This window comes from Myxine glutinosa, unplaced genomic scaffold (genome assembly GCF_964187855.1).
Source record: "Myxine glutinosa unplaced genomic scaffold, kmMyxGlut1.1 SCAFFOLD_3188, whole genome shotgun sequence".
In the NCBI taxonomy this organism is placed as follows: Eukaryota; Metazoa; Chordata; class Myxini; order Myxiniformes; family Myxinidae; genus Myxine; species Myxine glutinosa.
Window position 1 is genome coordinate 6,433 of NW_027619281.1, and position 22,464 is coordinate 28,896.

General features: G+C 41.4%; 1 protein-coding gene across 1 annotated transcript in view; it reads right to left on the reverse strand.

Annotated features, from left to right (window-relative positions):
- Positions 1 to 982: 982 nt before the first annotated feature.
- The window catches only part of LOC137437082 (histone acetyltransferase KAT2B-like), a gene marked incomplete at its 5' end in the record, with an annotated part of 39,690 nt that continues 18,208 nt past the window's right edge, over positions 983 to 22,464 (reverse strand). Inside the window, 5 exons of the mRNA XM_078769579.1 lie at positions 983 to 3,801; positions 7,861 to 7,897; positions 12,663 to 12,777; positions 13,442 to 13,585; positions 13,776 to 13,886. Of these exons, the coding sequence (XP_078625705.1) occupies positions 3,648 to 3,801; positions 7,861 to 7,897; positions 12,663 to 12,777; positions 13,442 to 13,585; positions 13,776 to 13,886 (561 nt within the window). The remainder of the gene's footprint in view (positions 3,802 to 7,860; positions 7,898 to 12,662; positions 12,778 to 13,441; positions 13,586 to 13,775; positions 13,887 to 22,464) is intronic.

Consider the following 22,464-nt stretch of genomic DNA (forward strand, 5'->3'; position numbering starts at 1 on the left):
GGTCCGTCAACTCGACAATGCTGTTTGTCATTTAGTGGTGGCTTTACGAAATTCCGGCATGAAACCGTGCTATTGCTCGGCAGTATGGCATCACTCAAGGTCAGGTGTCAAAGATCCTGAAACGAAATGCTCAGAGGGGTGTCCCTACTCCAATACCGAGGTCAAGACGTCCCCGCAGAATCACAAGGAGGGATGATCGCCAGCTGCACCGGTTAGTCCGCAATGGCCGTACCAAGTCAGCTAATCGGCTTATGTCTGAGTGGCAGCAACTGACAAATGTGCCTGTATCCAGAAGGCTAGTCAACCAACGACTAGTTCAAGCAGGCTATCGTGCCAGGCGTCCCCTGAGAAAGCCATGTCTGACCAGACAACACCGCCAGCGCCGATTGCAGTGGGCCAGAGAGCACCGTCAATGGCAGCCAGGACACTGGAATCACGTGATCTTCAGTGACAAGTCTAGATTTCTGGTCTATCGTCAATATGGCCACGTCCGAGTGCGCAGACAAGTGCATGAAGCCTACAACGAAGATTGTATAGTGCCAAGAGTCCAAGCTGGAGGTGGTGGGGTGACCGTTTGGGCTGCTTTTCATGCAGGGGGCAAAACTGACCTGGCTGTTCTGAATGGAAACCTGAACCAGTTCAAGCACAGGCCATTCTGGAAGAAACATTGCTTCAATTTGTTCATGCAGCCTTTCGAGGAAACTTTGTCTTTCAAGATGACAATGCACGGCCTCATCGTGCTCGCATGATCCAACACTTTCTTGCTGACCGTGGTGTAGAGCATATGGAGTGGCCTGCCATGTCCCCGGATATGAATCCGATAGAGAACTTGTGGGCAGAATTAACGTGTCAAATCGACAACTTGAACAGCATGCCTCAACGTGTACGTGCTCTCCTGAATGCTCGTGGGGGTTACACGAAGTACTGAACTGTAATTTTACTGTCCGTAATCCCAGTCGTAATTTAACTTTTGTTTTTGTTTAAAAAATTTTTTGGCTCATGTGCAAAATAAAGAGATACTTCTGGAAAACGCACAGAAGTTTAACACAGTACTGTCCATGAATTGAGTTCGATATCAGTTTACATCACTTTCAAGGATCAATTTATTTGCTTCGAAATGTCAAATGTGGTTTTTGTTTCTTTTAAAGGTCACATTAACAAAATCTAGAATAATTTCAACATAATTCCAATGAACTTTTGGTTCTAAGTCATCTTGAAAAGTAAGTTCACCCCCACAAAAATAATATTCCATATTAAATGCCAAGTCTGTATATTAACCTGAAAGCAACTTTAAATGCTATTCTTAATTTAGTAGTGAAAATACATACCTGATTTGGATATTATCCGTGAGAAGCATATAAATGAATATAACCTTTTGAATGTTTTGAGGAAAACAGCAAATTGTTAAATGTGAAGCTGTTATAAGATATACATGATTAGTTAAAACATGGTAATTTCATGTTAAGATGTACCCTATCTGATTCAGAGTGTGTTGAAAGCAGATTCAGATGTGGCTGAGTAAAGGATAAGACCAGATCACATCTCAAATGGAGTGATAACGGCATTGGGAAGAAGTTCGGGAAAGAAAATTTGTGGCTAAAAATGAAGTTAATCTTGGCATACACCCTCCTTCTCAAAGAATGATAGTCATTTTCCTTTGCAAGATTGGAAATGGATGCTTACCTTCACCAAGGGAAATTAATGTGACCATTTGCCTGGATCACATTGCAACGCATGGAAGAAAGGCGATCACTTGCTTCTGTTCAAGTGTCTGGAACATTCATCACGTCAGCAATTGTGGGACGACAACATCTTACCTGCAACTTCTACTGGATGTGGTGACTTGTGTCATTGCTCCACCAACTTCCGGGGAACCAGCGTGGAGCTGTAAGTGGACGGCTGTGCTTCTTCCCCTACAACGGGCCTCCATTATTCTGTTGGTTGCCCCTGGCATGGGCCATGGATAACTTGAACACCATGGTCCTAACATCGCTGTGGATGCATCTGTCATCTCTGTTCCACATCTTGCCGGTCAACCAACATCACATCAACACCTGCTCCACGCTCATGATGAGTGAGGAGGCAAGTCGACTACAACTGGACGAAGGCCTTGTTCAATAACTACTATGGCTCACGGCAAGAGTGGCAAGGATGCTACTTGCAGAGCAGGGTCAGTTTATGATTCTGCCCAGCTATCACAACAGCGGAAACCCTACGAAAAATAGTGTAGGTGCGATGAAGACATCAGAAGAAAATGTTTCATACTTGATTTTCAAACACAAGTGATCAGCCTCTTCTTTTCAAACAGAAGTTCAACATTTGTTCTACAGCAAAACACATTTTGGAAGAATAATTGCCAAATGTTGCAGATGTTTTATATGGAATTATGTGGACATTATTATTTAGAAAATGGTGAACTGAAATTGTTGTGCATTGGTAAAGGTGAAGTATGTTTGCAGAGATATTTATGATGCAAATGAAATGAACTGAATTATCAACATGGAAAGAGTCAACGAACAAAGAAATGTTTTTTGATCAGATTCTTCCAGGATGACGGTGTATGCCTTCAGTATTGAAAATAGGATTACCAAATTGTTGTAATTTGAGTATTTTGCAATTGGTCTTTAGATTAATGGTTTAATATGAACAGGAAAAAAATGAGGGAATGTGGAATTATATGTATATATATATTTGATATGTCTTGGGACAATTTATTGCCAAAAACAGTTAATTGTATTTCGATGTGAATCTTGTAAAAAGGGTTCTCAAAGCGTGCAAAGGAATGTGCGTGGAACCAAGATCGAATAACTAGTGGACATCTGTGAGTTAACCTTTGTCACCTCTGTGAAAGATCCAGAGGCAAGAATGTGGATAAAGAATGGGGTCGGTGTTCAGCACTCCATTAGGGAGCCGGAACAGGTCAAAGGATTGACCTTTATCAACTTTTGAGTCGCTCCATTATGACAAACAGATGGCAGTGGCACGAGGGTTCTGACTTGAGTGTCAAGACTTGAATGAGCTTTCGTAAATGACCCTGAAATTCCAACTGTGGAAGATCAGAGAGTATGATTTTCTATTTAACAGGAAGACTGCAAGGCTTGGGCAGAGAATTCCTTTGACTGGACGACGCGTCGTTTGTGTGTGTTTTGTGTATGTAGTTTGTGTATAACCATATAGTGTTTGGCTTCTCTCCATACGTTGATTGAATAAATCTCAGTGGAACTGTGGTGACGTCTTCTTGATTCTCATCTTGAGAAATCTCTTCATAAGAAGTTCACCCATTTTTTCAACAGTTCGAATCCCGGTCTATCGTTGAATTAACGCCAGGGGGGTTGACTCAGCCTGTCATCCTTCCGAGGTCGGGAAATTGAGTACCAGCTCACTGGTAATTGGGGCACTGCAGCAGCGGCACAAACACACTTACAGAAAAACGATGCAAACTAGCAGCCACAGGCTGAATACAAAGAAACAACAATTGGTCAAATGAACAACGAAGCACATTATAGCTCATACACACAAACCATGAGTCTATCCACATGTACTGATTAGACAAAAGGCAGGTGAATACCAATGAAGGATACACAAATGGGGGATGGGAATGTGACATTCTGCACAATTCAGCTTATCACATATTTCTTATTGAGTAATCATCTCATCAAGACTCCAGTGGATTTCACGAATGATTGCCCAAAATACTGTAACCATGCTCCGGTAATCATGCGCCTTTCCATCGGTACCTTTACTTGCTGCAGGATACTTTTGAGAGTGCTCGTAAATTGCTCCGCATCTTTGAGATCTTTCCTGTTGAATAAAACAAAACTGTTTTACAACTTTAAGCAGACTTTTAAAGCCAAATTTGTAGCTGGCAATGCCATGTTTGAAACCACCCATGAGAATCCATTCCAAATGTTAGCAACTGCTCAGTTCTCAGCAGAACATTTCTATCCGAAAGTTGTCATATTAAAAATAAAAACGGTTGTTTTCCCATCTTCATCAATATAATGTACCATTCTCTACGCAGATCTTTGGTGCTGCTGAAGCAGTTATGAGTTTACAATCCGGGTCGGGTGGCCACTCCGGCTTGGGAAGTCAGGGCAAGAATTTGGAATTTGTTGAGGGTGCCGGCAACAGATCGCCTACTCTTAACGAAGGACACCGTGGGATCTTTAACGTCCACAAATTAATGCCGCCGGCAGAAGGCAAGCCCAGTTTAAAGGTCCCATGTAATTCAAAAGTTTCTGGTTATTTATATATTAACTTGACCTTCCTAGTGAAGAAATCACCCATGTTTCTTTTTTTTAAATCAACAATGGGATAATTAGACCAATATTCTGAACATTTGTAGTGTTTTTCACAACTTGCAATGCCCCGCCCCTCAAAAAAGTGGAGTTCAGCGAACCGCAGGTCACGTGACCGGTGACGTCACCTCCAGAACGAAGTCCATGCCATCTCGATTCGCTATGCTTCGGCCCACGATCCGTTCCGTATAATTTGTACGTACTCTACTTTTGATTTGCTTGATCTTGATCTGAGGTATGCTGAGACACATGTGTGTCATGCCTCGCCTCGTTGATAACCTCGCAAGGTCGCTCCGTGGAGCGGCCTGCACATATTCAACTATGTGGGAATTATACAGGGTCCGGCTGGGAGGTGTGACGATTTTCAGAAAACTCGTACACAGTTATTTTTAGTCGAATTTCAATTTTTGTTATTTTTAAAGACTACACATATAATAATGCCATTTAATACACTGTAACAAAGACATTTTTAAAATGTAATTCATGTCTGAATTGGGTATAACAATGCAAGTGGGGGGTTTAGCGCATGCGTGATGGCTGTTGGTTACTCGTTGTTCGGCGCCATTTCAGTAGCCATGGAGCTGTGGACGATTGAACATCGCGTCTTTGTTGTTGAGATGTTTATTCAAACGGGTAGTTCGGTGGTGCTTACACAGCGCAGATTTCATACTCACTTCAATGTTGGTTGACGTGGCGCCGTTCCGTCTCGAAACACAATATTGAAGTGGGTAAAAAACTTCAGGACAACTGGATCTGTGAGGCCGGGAGCAGCTCGGGGAGGTGATCGAACCATTAGGACCCCGGAAAACATCGAAAGGGTTCGACAAGCTGTGGAGGCCAGCCCTCGTCGGTCAGCGGTACGGCACACTCACGCTCTACGGATGTCAGACAGATCAGTTCGTCGAATTTTGCACTTGGACCTTCATTATCACGCGTACAAAATCATGGTGGTTCAAGAACTGCAGCAGAATGATTTCGTACGGCGGTCTACGTTCGCAGAAAGAATGCTGGAACTGCTGAGGGATGCTGCTGTGCTGAGAAATGCTGGAACTTTTCCGCGCATCTGCAAGAATGCTTGGACAAGAACGGCCGCCATTTAGATGATGTCATTTTTCAAACATGAATTACATTTTTTAAATGTCTTTGTTACAGTGTATTACATGGCATTATATATGTAGTCTTTAAAAAAAATAAAAATTGAAATTCGACTAAAAATAACTGTATACGAGTTTTCTGAAAATCGTCACACCTCCCTGAGTGTTTTCACTACAAAGTGAAAAATAATGCCCTGTATAAATAACAACTCACGGTCTGAGGTAACTCGGCTAAAAATTATCCGATTTGCACCAAATAAAGTTTATGAATGGTTGCACAGACCCCTACTTCTCACTAAAAGTGGAAACAGAATGCAAATTGGAGTTAAAACAAGCTCGCAAGGTCGCTCCGTGGAGTCGCCTGCACATATTCAACTATGGGTGAATTAAATAATTAACAACTCATGGTCTGAGGTAACTCGGCTAAAAATTATCCGATTTGCACCAAATAAAGTTTATGAATGGTTGCACAGACCCCTACTTCTCACTAAAAGTGGAAACAGAATGTAAATCGGAGTTAAAATAAGTGTTTGATTTGTATCAAGCAAATGCACGTGAGCATGCTTGCGAGCGAGCTGCGTACTGGAGGTGACGTCACATGGATTACGTCATCGGCTTTGAGGTATGGGGCAGAATTTTTAGGGGCGTTCCCAAGTGGTTCGGTTTTATTTCATTTTTAATGTTTCAGAGTGAATATAACAAAAAATCAATGCCATATTTGAATTCACCATAAAAAGACTCATTTGGATGACATCAAATGCATTTTGAGTGAGATTCCATGTCTGTGGACCTTTAACGTCCATCCGAGGGATGGCACACACAATGATGAATCACTCTGCCTGTGAAACACCAGGATGATAGTTTATAGCTGGGTCGGGATTCAAACCCAGGCTAGACAGCTTAGAGGTGAGAGTGCGTACCTCTAGGCCATCTTGCCAGCCCTGGTTCCCCACATGTGTACAAAATAAAACATACATGATGAATACTTTATTCTACATGCAGCTAATTGTCAAATATACACAAAGAATTAAGTTAAGCACCCCCCCCCCGTTTATTTACAACCTCGCACATTACAGGTTTGTTGTCGTCAAAACAGTGTAATATACCCATGATATTGCTATATTTTCTGGAGAAGTGATATTATGGTCACATAAAAACATAACAATCATGCCGTTTTCAATATTTTATTCTGAATAATTTAAGGTGAAATTTTTTGGGAATTTTAGGCATATTTTCACCTCAATTTAAGTATGGAGCTATAGGTCCATCACGGACAGTGTGGATGACGTTTATGTTTTCTAACGTACAGTCATTGTTCTGAGAAGACCTCTAGCGATCTTTGCGTCAATAACGTGTGTAGGACCCACGTGATCGGATCACTGACTCAACCCTACGTCTCATAGACCCTATAAGCCGTCGTATGCGTTGCTGTGGCAGGTTGTTCCATTCCCGATGTAATGCACGTTCCAATTCATCCAGATTGGCTATTGGAGGGACCATCTTCGCAATTTGTCGTCCCAACATGTCCCAAACGTGCTCGAGGGGGTTCAACCTGCCACAGCAACGCATACGACGGCTTACAGGGTCTATGAGACGTAGGGTTGAGTCAGTGATCCGATCACGTGGGTCCTACACACGTTATTGACGCAAAGATCGCTAGAGGTCTTCTCAGAACAATGACTGTACGTTAGAAAACATACACGTCATCCGCACTGTCCGTGATGGACCTATAGCTCCATACTTAAATTGAGGTGAAAATATGCCTAAAATTCCCAAAAAATTTCACCTTAAATTATTCAGAATAAAATATTGAAAACGGCATGATTGTTATGTTTTTATGTGACCATAATATCACTTCTCCAGAAAATATAGCAATATCATGGGTATATTACACTGTTTTGACGACAACAAACCTGTAATGTGCGAGGTTGTACAAAAACGGGGGGGGGGTGCTTAACTTAATTCTTTGTGTATACAATAAACTGCACATAAAATAAAATAAACAATCTAAATTTGGCCTGGTAGAATTTGCAACTTCCAAATGAAACTCAGTATATTTTGCAAGCAGTATCAAACCCAAGCTAGAAGCAGTCCTCTCTCGTAAATCCGGCACGAAATGTTTACGGTACACAATTGTTCAACAACCAAATGCACTTTGGCCTCAACTGCACCTCCAGAACATGAACATTGTCAATACGAAGCAGGCTACCAGGTTTTGGGAGAATCAGTACACAGCATTACATTCAAAGAAATCCAAGGAATGATACATTTTCCAGCATTTCTCACGAAGTTCACAGTAAAACATGTGTGCTCCATGCTAAGGCTGACAATAACAATTCACCGAATGCTCAAAACAAAGTAGTGCCGTTGTGTTTTGGGGGAAACATAGGAAACAGCCAAAGCAAGGTATTCATCAGGATTGCCAGAAGCAAATTCTGTTCATCATCAAAGCAAGTGGAACATCTTACCCTTTATCTTTTGTGCTGGGTTTCCAACCCGTCTCACCTGAAAAGGAATCAAACAACAGCAAGGCCAGCTCCAACAATATTATCGAATACATTTAAAATGGCAGTGAAACAAAAACTTTTGTACAGCACATTTGAAGAAATAAACTCTCCAACCAGTGATGTATTTTTCATCCCAAATCATTTGCAAACCCTTAAAGAGCCTTACAGTGAGACACATGTCTAGGACAACTACAACAACAAAATAAGCTGATATAATCATGGTTAGCGGCCGATAATGGCTCGGCAATCTTCCTCAAAATAAAAGGGAGTTGATTCATACAAAGTTATTCATCCAGTTTCTGGCTCGATTACATGGAAATAGACGATAGTTCAACAGGAATGCTATAATGCAGACGTAATTGTTGTTGTTCAAATAAGGCAAATATATATATATATATATACATATATATATATATATATATATATATATATATATATATATATACACAGTCACGTGAAAAAGTAAGTACACCCCATGTAAAGTTTGGACTTTTTCAACATATTTCAACATACAGCTATTTGATCTTCATTTCAACAATATTGACAGATAAAGGTGATATAATATAACAAATATCATGAAACATTTACATTTTGTAGTCCATTGTATAATTTAAATGAACATAAATGCAAATTTCGCATTTGGAAAAAGTAAGTACACCCCTACATTTATCACTACTTCAAATACCTAAAATTAGAATCAGGTGCACCGTCTCAGGTGCAAATGATTAGATCATCGTTAGAGAGGATCTTGGAGGAACCTGTCTTATTTAAACCTCAAACATTTAGTTTGGTGTGCTCTTTGTTGTTGAAGTGTGCGGCGTCACCATGCCTAGATCAAAAGAGCTCTCTGGGGCCTTCAGAAAGAAGGTTATAGATGCCTACGAGTCTGGGAATGGATTTAAAAAGATCTCCAAACAATTTGAAATCAATCATTCGACTGTCCGCAAGATCATCTACAAGTGGAAAAGATGCCAAACAACTGCCAACTTCTTCAGGCCAGGCCGCCCAAGCAAGTTCAGCCCGAGAGCACGCCGCAAGATGCTAAAATAAGTCTCTAAGAATCCCACAATGTCATCACGGGACGTACAGGTAGCTCTTGCCACTGTTGATGTTAAAGTGCATGAGTCTACCATTAAAAAGAGGCTGCACAAATTTGATCTACATGGGAGGTGTGCCAGGAGGAAACCTTTGCTGTCCAGAAAGAAAATCAGGGCAAGACTAAAGTTTGCCAATGAACCCGAGGCAAAGACCAGCACTTCTGGAACAACGTGCTCTGGACAGATGGGTCAAAGGTAGAACTATTTGGCCACAGTACCTGAAGACATGTTTGGCGAAAACCAAAGACAGCATTTGACCAGAACAACCTGATACCAACTGTAAAGCATGATGGTGGAAATATACACAAAGAATTAAGTTAAGCACCCCTACACAAAGAATTAAGTTAAGCACCCCCTAATATATATTCTTTGTGTATATGTATACATTGGCATATATTCTAAGGTTGCGAAGATGGTCCCTCCAATAGCCAATCTGGATGAATTGGAACGTGCATTACATCGGGAATGGAACAACCTGCCACAGCAACGCATACGACGGCTTACAGGGTCTATGAGACGTAGGGTTGAGTCAGTGATCCGATCACGTGGGTCCTACACACGTTATTGACGCAAAGATCGCTAGAGGTCTTCTCAGAACAATGACTGTACGTTAGAAAACATAAACGTCATCCACACTGTCCGTGATGGACCTATAGCTCCATACTTAAATTGAGGTGAAAATATGCCTAAAATTCCCAAAAAATTTCACCTTAAATTATTCAGAATAAAATATTGAAAACGGCATGATTGTTATGTTTTTATGTGACCATAATATCACTTCTCCAGAAAATATAGCAATATCATGGGTATATTACACTGTTTTGACGACAACAAACTTGTAATGTGCGAGGTTGTAAAAAAACGGGGGGGGGGGGGTGCTTAACTTAATTCTTTGTGTATATTATGGTTTGGGGCAGCTTTGCTGCATTAGGGCCTGGGCAGCTCACCATCATAGAATCCACCATGAATTCTTCATTGCACCAGAGGGTGCTTGAGGATAATGTGAGGCCATCTGTCAGAAAGTTGAAGCTCAACTGAGGGTGGACCTTGCAACATGACAATGACCCTAAACATACCAGTAAAGCCACCAAGGAATGGATGAAAAGAAAGAAATGGAGGGTTCTGGAATGGCCAAGTCAAAGCCCGGATCTAAATCCCATCGAGATGTTGTGGGGGGATTTGAAACGAGCTGTGCATGCAAGAAACCCCTCAAACATCGCACAGCTGAAAGATTTCTGCATGGAGGAGTGGGCAAAAATTTCTCCCAGTCGATGTCAGAGACTGTTAGACAGTTATAAGAAACGCCTACTTGAGGTTGTTTCTGCCAAAGGGGGAAATACCACCTATTAGAGCCAAGGGTGTACTTACTTTTTCCACATGCGAAATTTGCATTTATGTTTATTTAAATTATACAATGGACTACAAAATGTAAATGTTTCATGATATTTGTTATATTATATCACCTTTATCTATCAATATTGTTGAAATGAAGATCAAATAGCTGTATGTTGAAATATGTTGAAAAAGTCAAAACTTTACATAGCTCTCTGAGGTGTACTTACTTTTTCACGTGACTGTACATATATATACACACTACCGGTGAAAAGTTTTAGAACACCTCAATTTTTCCAGTTTTTATTGAAATTTACGCAGTTTTGTGTCTCAATGTACTCTGAAATTAAGCAAAGAACAAATAAGCAATTGGAGATAAAAATAGAAATTATAGAATCATTTTGTTTAACAAAATTTAATTTAAATTTTTGACTCAGCAAAGTAACCACCTTTTGCAGATATAACCGCCGAACACACTCGTGGCATTCTTTCTGCAATGGAAATCAAATATTGTTCGGGAATTTCTTCCCAACACCGTTGCAGAAGTTCCCACAAATGTGTTGCACTTGTTGGTTGCTTTACTTTCACCCTTCTGTCCAGTTCATCCCAAACCAGCTCGATGGGGTTTAAGTCTGGAGACTGTGCTGGCCATTCCATGATTTGAAGCCTACCATCTTGTTCTTGTCCTCAAAATTAGTTTTGACATATATTGTAGGTCTTTCCTTTAGAGCAATTGCAAAGAAAGCCAAGGTGTCAGTGAGTACAGTTTCCAACACTATCAAAAGGCACTTGAAAACTGGAGGAAACTCTGACAAGAAGAGGTCTGGCAGACCCAAAGCCACAACAGAATCAGAAGACAAGTTTCTGAAAGTCAACTGCTTGCGTGATAGGCGGCTCACAGGACAACAGCTTCAAGCACAGCTTAACACTGGTCGAAGTAAGCAAGTCTCAGTTTCAACTGTGAAGAGAAGACTTCGAGCTGCAGGTTTGACAGGTCGAGTGGCAGTAAGAAAGCCATTGCTAAGATGGCAAAATAAGAAAAGGAGGCTTGCCTGGGCCAGGAAGCACCACCAGTGGACTACTGAAGACTGGAAGAAGGACTTATGGACTGATGAATCAAAATTTGAAATCTTTGGTTCATCACGCAGGGTTTTTCTACGCCGTCGAGTAGGCGAAAGGATGGTTCCTCAGTGTGTGACAACAACTGTCAAGCAACTCCAAGGAGGAAAAAGTGGAAAATTAGGAGGGATTGGGGTGAGGTGGGTGAGGGTTAACAATGGCAGAAATGGTCATGGTTTTGGATTGGAGACGATCTTAGATGGTGGTGAACAGCTGTCTTGGAAGACCTGCAGGAAATAATGAGATAGAAGAGGATATGGAAGTTGGTTCCATCGGTGGGGAAAAAGAGGAACAAATGGGTGGAGGTGAGCAGTGATTCTGGATATAGGTAGTTTCACCAAAGAGGGTTGATGGTGGACCGTGTGAGTCCAGCAGAAACCTGTGGGGTGGGACAAAGCACGGAAAGAGCAGTGAAAGACCAGAAAGGAGGCGGTAGAAGATGGAGAGACCACTGACCTATCTGTGATGGCAAAGTGACAGACCTATAGATTCAGCTTCATTGAAGGAGATTCCAATGATCTTGAAGGCCTTGGTTTCCACAGCATCAAGCTGAGCAAGATGTGAGGCAGGGGAGCCAGCCCATAGGAAAGTGCAGTACTCCATCAAGCTGTGGATGAAGGCCTTGTAGGTGGATCGGAGTTCAGGTGTGTCAAGGAAGGACCTTGTATGACAGAGGATGCCCAGATGGTGGTTGGCTTTGGAGACCAGTTTTGAAATGTGGTTTGCCCAAGAAAGATTGTGGCTCATAGTGAGACCCAAGAGTTTGAATGACTAAACTTCCTCAAGACAACAGCACAAAGTCAGTAGAATAAAGCTTTATGGATGGGGAAACTGGGCTGCTTTTATTTTTATGTACAGTATTTAAATTTTCGATTAAATATGATCAAATTATGTCACGTGCAAAGAATACTTGGCTGCTTACTCACTATACTATTTGGTGGTTCCTTCAGATATTAATATGGATCTTCCCAACTGCAACCATTTTTTTTGTGAACATGAACATGAACATTGGTGAAAGTTAAAAATCACAAGGTATCTTTCATGAAGACGAGGTGAGTTATTGCCAGTACCCTGAAAAAAAAAATCCCAAATGACTCCTTTAACTAAGAGGGCACAGCCACACTCCCGGCAATGAAGCAAACACTTAGCCACATGCTGCACACGGAATGGAGATCTGCTTAAACTACATTTCACCACCAAAAGTCAACAACTTACGGATTCCAGGAATGCTTTCAATGGGAATCTGTCGTACACCTTCCTTGAAGCATGTGAGCCCGGGGTACACTTTGCTCATTTGGGCCTGCTTGCGCTCAATCAGCTTCTTAATGATCTGGGAATCCAACCAGGTTGCACAACTTAAGAACACTTCAACAATTTAGTGCTTACGTGCATTTCACATTCAGTTTCAACACGATTTAGCAACAGTTTGTTGCTCATAATCTGACATTATTGGTTCCGTATAATGTTGACACATTTCTCGACACACACCTTTCCCTGACCATTTCCCAAAACAATGTCGATATAGATGTGATTCTTTCATAAATTCGAATAATTATTATTCATAATGCATGATCTTCCAAAAAAAGTATCATGATGGAATAAAAGGTGTGCCATTCATAAACCAAATTTTAAACAGTAACTTTTGGAGGATTATAATTAGTGCATCAAATAACGAGTCTGAAAGTTTATTTATGGGAAGTTTGGGACAGACCATCTGTTATGGCATCTACAAAAAGAAAATTGATGCAAAAGGAAGTTTTTTTTCTTCTTTCAAATCAGAATCATTATGGGCCGTAATATTCCTCATGCAATCTATGGATAAGATCTTCCACAACAGTTTCTGCGAGACGGAACAATATAAAAATGCCAAAATGCACAATAGCTAAGCAAGTACCTCATCGTCAATTTATGCTGTCCAAAGTCTTAATCACTATTTGTGATCTACAAAGTAACAAATAATGTTTTCATTCTTCTACCCAAATGTCTGCATTCACCTCCTTCTGCTTCTTGATGATAACAGAAAACTCCGTGTAGGGGATCCGAGGGTTAAGCTCACAGCCCATTAGCGTGGCCCCCTCATAGTCTTTGATGTAGCCAATGTACTTGTTCTTGGGCAGCTTTATGTCTTTGGAAAAGCCCTGAGTATCAGGAAAGTATGGAAAAATCTGATAAGAACAAGCATAAGTACCGAAGTTTGGATATAAATGTGAATACAAAAGGGGTTGGGAAAAGGAAAGAAAAATGACGAGAAAAAGGGAACAAAGATGTTTGCAGAGCAGAGGTGGATGGAAGAGGGAGGGCGGGCGGTGGGGGATGACAGCATCTTGCCTGTTTCTTGAAGTATCCAATAGCATATTCATCAGCAAAGGTCAGGAAATGAAGGATGCTATGCTTAATGTGGTATTCCTTCAGATGGTTCATGAGGTGGGTACCATAACCCTGCATAACGGCACATTCAGATAAAACTAAAACGATAACAGTTTGTTAGTGATGTAATCAATTAAAAAAAAAAAAGACATGGCAGTCAAAACGATAGAAAAAATATAAAGAATATATAAACGGTCACGTGAAAAAGTAAGTACACCCCAAAGCAAATACAGTCACGTGAAAAAGTAAGTACACCCCATGTAAAGTTTTGACTTTTTCAACATATTTCAACATACAGCTATTTGATCTTCATTTCAACAATATTGATAGATAAAGGTGATATAATATAACAAATATCATGAAACATTTACATTTTGTAGTCCATTGTATAATTTAAATAAACATCAATGCAAATTTCGCATGTGGAAAAAGTAAGTACACCCTTGGCTCTAATAGGTGGTATTGCCCCCTTTGGCAGAAACAACCTCAAGTAGGCATTTCTTATAACTGTCTACCAGTCTCTGACATCGACTGGGAGAAATTTTTGCCCACTCCTCCATGCAGAATTCTTTCAGCTGTGCGATGTTTGAGGGGTTTCTTGCATGCACAGCTCGTTTCAAATCCCCCCACAACATCTCGATGGGATTAAGATCCGGGCTTTGACTTGGCCATTCCAGAACCCTCCATTTCTTTCTTTTCAGCCATTCCTTTGTGGATTTACTGGTATATTTAGGGTCATCGTCATGTTGCAAGGTCCACCTTCGGTTGAGCTTCAACTTTCCGACAGATGGCCTCACATTATCCTCAAGCACCCTCTGGTACAATGAAAAATTCATAGTGGATTCTATGATGGTGAGCTGCCCAGGCCCTGATGCAGCAAAGCTGCCCCAAACCATAATATTTCCACCAACGTGCTTTACAGTTGGTATCAGGTTCTTGTGGTCAAATGCTGTCTTTGGTTTTCACCAAACATGTCTTCTGGTACTGTGGCCAAATAGCTCTACCTTTGACTCATCTGTCCAGAGCACATTGTTCCAGAAGTGCTGGTCTTTGCCTCGGTGTTCATTGGCAAACTTTAGTCTTGCCCTGATGTTCTTTCTGGACAGCAAAGGTTTCCTCCTGGCACACCTCCCATGTAGATCAAATTTGTGCAGCCTCTTTCTAATTGGGGACTCGTGCACTTTGACATCAACATTGGCAAGAGCTACCTGTAGGTCCCGTGATGACATTCTGGGGTTCTTAGAGACTTCTTTCAGCATCTTGCGGTCTGCTCTCGGGCTGAACTTGCTGGGGCGGCCTGGCCTGAACAAGTTGGCAGTTGTCTGGAATCTTCTCCACTTGTAGATGATCTTCCGGACAGTCAAATGATCGATTTCAAATTGTTTGGAGATCTTTTTAAATCCCTTCCCAGACTCGTAGGCATCTATAACCTTCTTTCTGAAGGCCTCAGAGAGCTCTTTTGATCTAGGCATGGTGACGCCGCACACTTCAACAACAAAGAGCAAACCAAACTAAATGTCTGAGGTTTAAATAAGACAGGTTCCTCCAAGATCCTCTCTAACGATGTTCTAATCATTTGCACCTGAGCTGGTGCACCTGATTCTAATTTTACTTTGGCAGTTAAGACCGAAAAATAAGGCGTATCGTTAATTTTTTTCAGGAAAGCACCAAATTTGGCACAGATGTAGTATGGACCTATACAATTGTTTTCCTGAGGGGCGCCCAAAAATTCAGAACCCCTGGTGGCCGCCATATTGAATTTCAACATGACCGCCCTTTTTTTTCCATTTTCCTTGAATCTCTCATAGTATTTTAGATAAAATTTCAATTCCAAGTGATACACATTGTTTTATTGGTCTCTGATAACAATGAAATGGTATTAATTAATCAAAGTTACACACAGTTGCAGTTTTAACTTAAAATATTGTGGGCACTTGAAAGGTGGAGGCTCTCGCACAGACGCGTAGTACTACAAGCACTGTCCATCGCAGTCACACAGTGATGTGCAGGGCAGATTTGCCCTGGAGCATTACAGTTGCCTTTACAGGCCGACTTACAATGGCAGCTTGTAAGCTCTGAACATGCCTCCTGTATCAGTGGTATTGTGGTCCAAATTGGTGTCCAAGAAGTCCCTGTTTTCATCCAGCCCCAATCAGCTGGTGATGGAAGTTCTGGGTAGGGCACAATTGCCTGACTCCATACGTGTCCAGCCTGAAAACATGCACGTTTTAGGTGTTGTTCGAAGGCGTCTGCTGTTGGGGGAATGTGATCAATTGTTCTTGCCTTCTTCATGAACAAGTGTCGGCGCATGTCATTCACTGTCTTTATCTCGGTAGTCCGGTCATAGAGGATGGCAACATATCTTTCTATGCTCTGTAGTTCCATAGTAATAGCATCCACAGATGGCCTATAAGCGAGAGCATTAAAGGTCTGCGTGATGCTGGGGTATGCCTCCCACGCCTTCCAGGCTCTTTTTCCCAATTTGGGCAAAAAATGACTGTGTCGCAGCCAGTGAAGGCATGAAATAATGGCAAAGACTCGGACTTCCTGCGGCCAAGGCCGGTGGCAATTTTATGGATGGCAAGGTAGCGGTCGCTTTTACCAGTGCCAATGGCAATCCAGAGTTCCTCCACACCGTGTGACTGGTCGGTAAAGTACTGTGCTATTGCCAAGCCCACAATATCAGAATCTACAGTTCGAATCAATACCCGTTTTCTCCCCTTTTTCACGGCGCCCCTCAGGATTTAATTTTAATTTCAAAATTTCTGAATTTTTGGGCGCCGCTCAGGAAAACAATTGTATAGGTCCATACTACATCTGTGCCAAATTTGGTGCTTTCCTGAAAAAATGAACGATGGTTCCTCTTAACTGCCTAACTATTTTAGGTATTTGAAGTAGTGATAAATGTAGGGGTGTACTTTCTTTTTCCACATGTGAAATTTGCATTTATGTTTATTTAAATTATACAATGGACTACAAAATGTAAATGTTTCATGATATTTGTTATATTATATCACCTTTATCTATCAATATTGTTGAAATGAAGATCAAATAGCTGTATGTTGAAATATGTTGAAAAAGTCAAAACTTCACATGGGGTGTACTTACTTTTTCCCGTGACTGTATATATATATATATATATATATATATATATATATATATATATATATATATATATATATATATATATATATATATATATATATATATATATATATATATATATATATATATATATATATATATATACATACATATATATATATATATACATATATATATATATATATATATATATATATATATATATATATATTGTTGCGGATTCGGGGGTCGGCGCTCCCCTTACCAAGGGGGGGTTAATCCCCTTGTCTTTTAAGCTGGCCGTCCCCCCGATCCTGGAAATTATAACGCTCCTCTGCGGTCTAGATTGGCCAGGGTGATTGGTCAATGGAGGTCCCAAATACCTGCGTGCCAATCTCTCCGCAAAGCAGGGAGATAATTCCCGCTCGGACCACGGGCAAGATGAAATTTGCCGAGCGGTTAGCAACACGAAGCCCGAGCCATTAACAAAAGGACTAAACCCGATTAAAGCGGTTCCGAATCGTGCCACAGGTACTCAATGGAGAGAAAAGACGAAGACGATCGAATAAGGAGAAAACAGAAAGAACAGGGCAATTTATTAACACTTTGTACAATGAGAAGAGGAAACGAAAGAAGGGAATGTACAAGGAAGAAAAAGAAGCAGACAGGGCAACCTTATACAGTCTTAATTAGCACGCCCAGGACAACACAAACAGACTTACACGAAAGGAGTAATGGTGGCAGGGAAGGAAGGTCCAAGCAGAAGGACGGCGTGGGCTCTGGCCCCGATCCACCCCGGTCCACGCTCTGGTTCCGATCCACGCTCCAGGGCAAAAACCCGGCAGGTAGCGCTGCTCGTATATTGTTGCACGCGAGCGGACCTTACTTAGCGGGGTTCATATATCGGGGAAGGTATTTGGCTTTCTCTCTCTTAACGTTCATAACGTGCTGCAGTTCAACAGAAGTCCCCGGCGCAGCCCGATACAGTTGGTCACTCCCTGCGCAGTTCATAATCATCAGCATCCCCCAGCGCAGTTCTAGGTAATCGAGCTCTCTGTAACGTGACAATCAACCCTCCCCTGCGCAGTCCGTAATGATGCAATCGACGGTCCCCTGCGGTCCTTTTCGTAACGTGACAATAAACCCTCCCTTGCGCAGTCCATAATGATGCAATCGACGGTCCCCTGCGCAGTTCGTAATAGGGCTTCACGCTCGCGCTTATAACTTGCGCGTTGAAATCAAGCCACCTTCATAGGGCTACGCCCATTAGCGAGCTTACCTCAGCCCTGGTTGGTCGGCGAGGGCTCGCTGGCTCCATCTTTGATGAGTCGACGGGGGGGCCACGCCTCCTCCCCGTGCTCCGCCCTTCTTCGCCAGCCTGACCGCGTGCGCAATGGCATTTTGATGCAGTGAACGCTGCTAGCAAGCAAAGCGCTAAGGCGCGTAACAGCATTGGAGTGACAACCCCCGCCTGTTGGGGCGCATGATGGAGTAGCTTGGAGAGAGAGAGACAAACCCCGCCTGTAGGTGCGCATGATGGAGTAGCTTGGAGAGAGATCAAAATGCACGGGATTGAAGGACCTATCTTATTTAATTAATGCAATGCAGAGTCAAACTATTGGAAACAGAGCCTTACCTGAAACACATACTAATGAAATAACTAGAGTTCCTATGGTGCCCTACGTGTTGTATATGGACTAATTAGGGTGCGACCTTTAACCTTTGGAAGATGGGAATATTTACAGGGCATTATTTATAATGGATTATTATTTACAAGTGCCGGTTCTGAAAACAGTAGCAATATATATATATAGATATATTTTAAATATGCCTGCACATATACCTATAAGGGAGCATGTACTGCATATACATACAGTCACGTGAAAAAGTAAGTACACCCCATGTAAAGTTTTGACTTTTTCAACATATTTCAACATACAGCTATTTGATCTTCATTTCAACACTATTGATAGAAAAGGTGATATAATATAACAAATATCATGAAACATTTACATTTTGTAGTCCATTGTATAATTTAAATAAACATTAATGCAAATTTTGCATGTGGAAAAAGTAAGTACACCCTTGGCTCTAATAGGTGGTATTGCCCCCTTTGGCAGAAACAACCTCGAGTAGGCGTTTCTTATAACTGTCTACCAGTCTCTCACATCGCCTGGGAGAAATTTTGAGAACAATATATATCTATATATATTGTTGCGGTTTTGAGAATAAAGGCAAACCCCCCTCTTCGTTTGTTGCACCACAACATGTAGCCTCGCTTAGTTCAGTTATTTCTTATTTAATGTTAAGTATAGTCTCCTTTCCTGTGTTAGTATGTGTGGGAGATTTCTATGATTATTAGGTCGGTGAGTTATGCAAGTGGTTAAATTGTACGTCAATGTAAACTTTGTTCTTAGAATATGGAAAAACGAGTTTTGACCCATTGTTAAAGACAGAATGTGTTTTTCTGTGCAGTTTGGCAAAGCTTTGGAACCGAAGTGATAAGGAAACATCTGTGAATAGTTTTCTTACCCGTAAATGGAGAACTCCAGGCCGAATGTTTACTTAAGCCAAGGGTGGATGCATTAATCAGGGAGTGGGATTGTGTAGGTCAGAGAAGGTTGACATTAGCGGGATAAGAGCATGGTCTCTTCTCCTTTGCCTCCGATAAGTGACCTATGGTATGCTTTTAGTGGCTGATATACAAGAACCAGATGGGCTTTTGGTGCCAGGAAGACGGGGCCGCTGAGTTCTGTGTTGATCTTTAAATTTCAATTCCACCACATCAAAGTTTCGAAGGTCTACTTAAGGACCATGCTCTGAGGGCAGAGAGACTGATCATCAGAAGAAGCAGGACGAGAGGGGAGAAGATTTCTTCAACCAAGCGACGTGTCATATCTTGGTTCTATTTTGTTTTACAAGTTCCCTCTAACTTCAGAATAAACCTTGGCTCGGATAGACATACCAAGCTCCTTGAATCTGAGTCTCGTCGTGAGTTATTTCCTTCAGGGTTCAGTAAAAGTTCCCTGACAGTTTGGTGGCCCGTACGGGGATCAACTGTGAAGTTCGACAAGAAGACCATTCCAGGTCCAAGGTGAGCGTGCCTCTTGGTGATCTTTACAGAACGATATAAGAACCTGCTTAGTTATTGTTTAAATGTGGTCGGTGGGCGAATCCACAAGGCATGTATGGAGATGCGGAAAGCCCTGGAAGATACAGATATATACACAGTTCAGAAATGGTGCCATGATATATATATATATATTTTTTTCAAGGAGCTTTGATAAATTTGTGAGATATTATCAATGTGAAGAAACCTTGGAAAAAGAGCAAGGTGGTGAGTATATATATATATATATATATATATATATACAGTGGTACCTCGGCTTACGAGTTTAATCCGTTCCGTGACGGAGCTCGTAAGCCAAATCGCTCGTAAGTCAAAGCAAATTTTCCCATTCAAATGCATTGAAATGCTATTAATCCGTTCCAGCCTCAAAAAAAAAATACCAATTTTTTTTGTTAGGTGCTTTTAAATAACAAAAATGTACTTTATAAATAACAAATAATGTATAAACAAGCACGACCTCGTATATACTGTACATAATACAAGAGAATGTAAAGAAATAAACTGGACCTCTATCCATGAAGATATGGAGAAGTTGTTGTTTGTGTGGTTGAAGGAGAAGCAGCTCGCAGGAGATACCGTGACCGAGAGCATCATGTGTTTGAAAAGATTGAAACTCGGATATCGAGCACGGACCACGAGGTGTTTTTTCTTTTTTCTTAATCTCGGTTTCAGTGAACTTTTGCTCTGTGCTCACGTGTACTGTACCTGTACCTGTAATGGTACGTCAGAAGATGGCACCTGTTGTCATCATATTAAGTGCAAGATGTTCTGCATCGTAAGTTGGTACACCGTGGTCTTTCGGCGGTGTTTAAGCCGGCCGTCTTGGCTTCTGTCACCATTGGCATTGAGTCTTTCGATGTAGGTAGGTCGTTGTGTGCCGGTGCCTTGGCCGAATTCCTTCATTGCTGCATTGTTAGCTCACCTGGTTTTTTATACCACATCTTTGGTTATCGGACCAGCGAATGACGTCATCTCCAAAGTATGGCTTATTCTCACTTGTCTTGGACGATCTTCTACTTCTAGCCTTCCACCGTGCATTTGGTGTCCACTGTACTTACTGTACAGTGCCTGGTAAAATTGATGTAATGGGTTTTTGACCGTCAACGCCATGAACCGCCATGAACCGTCATGAACCGCCATGAACCGTCAACGCCATGAACCGCTAACACTCAAAAGCCCATTTATCGCGCCTTATAAAGCAAAACGCAAACCGAAAGCCATGCCTCTCAAGCGAGGCGTGCTTCCGTGGTCACGTGATCCACAGGTGTAGCTCATTATACCCGCACGCGCGACACGCTTTGGCGGTCACGTGACCAGCCACTCGAGGCGGGGATCCCCGCCGATGACGTCACCGGCTGGAGCAAGGAGATTCCTCGCTCATGTATTTCGACGATTGCGTGTTTTATATCCAAGCAGAGATGCTTTCACGGCAAGATAACCACGTGACCGGAACCGGAAGCCACAACCGGAAAATTCAAAAAAATAAATTTTTTGAGCTCGTACATCGGATCTCGGCTCGTATCCCAAAGCAACAAACCGCCCGAGCGACGGCTCGTATCCCGAAAAACTCGTACGTTGGGGCACTCGTAAGCCGAGGTACCACTGTATATATATATATATATATATGACTATCTCTTCTCCTTCTCCTTCTCCTTCCTTTTGCTTTGATTATTTACCTATTGATTTTTGTCTTTTTGCACTTGTTTTTTGTACTCTGTCAAAGCGCCTTTGGGCTTCGTGAACAGCGCTATATAAAATAAATGTATTATTATTATTATTATTATTGTTATATATCTATATATATATATATATATATATATATATATATATCTATCTATCTATATCTATATATATATATATATATATATATATATATATATATATATATATATATATATATATATATATATATATAGTTACCATTGTGTGATTCCCCCTTCAACAGAACGGGATATCTGCTGATTCACCCATTTGATACTGACCCATTTGGCTCATCTGCAATACTGATCTGTGAGATTGGGTTGTGGAAAAGCCACAGGTGAGAGAGACTCTCTGGAAATCACTGATTGAACAGGTGGAGAGATCCTTCCTGGAAGTACGAGTGGAGCTTATAGGAACAAGCTAGGCAACAACGCATCCAACGCTACTTTGATAAAAGGTGGAACAAACCTCAGTAGATTTTATTTACAGTACATACATAGTGGATAGTACAGGTGTGTACAGGTGTATTCCAAAGTGCAGATCCTAGTAATTTACCTGGTACATTGAGTGAATACTGAGTGTTATTCACACACAGACAGAATGGGGAATGGGGCCTGTCAGGGTACAAAAGTTGAACCAGATATTCCACGAAGAGGTACATGTACATATTATATGTACGACCGTTATGGTGTAGAGGCCATTAGGGAGGTTGAGAATTGGTATTTGTGGACAAAG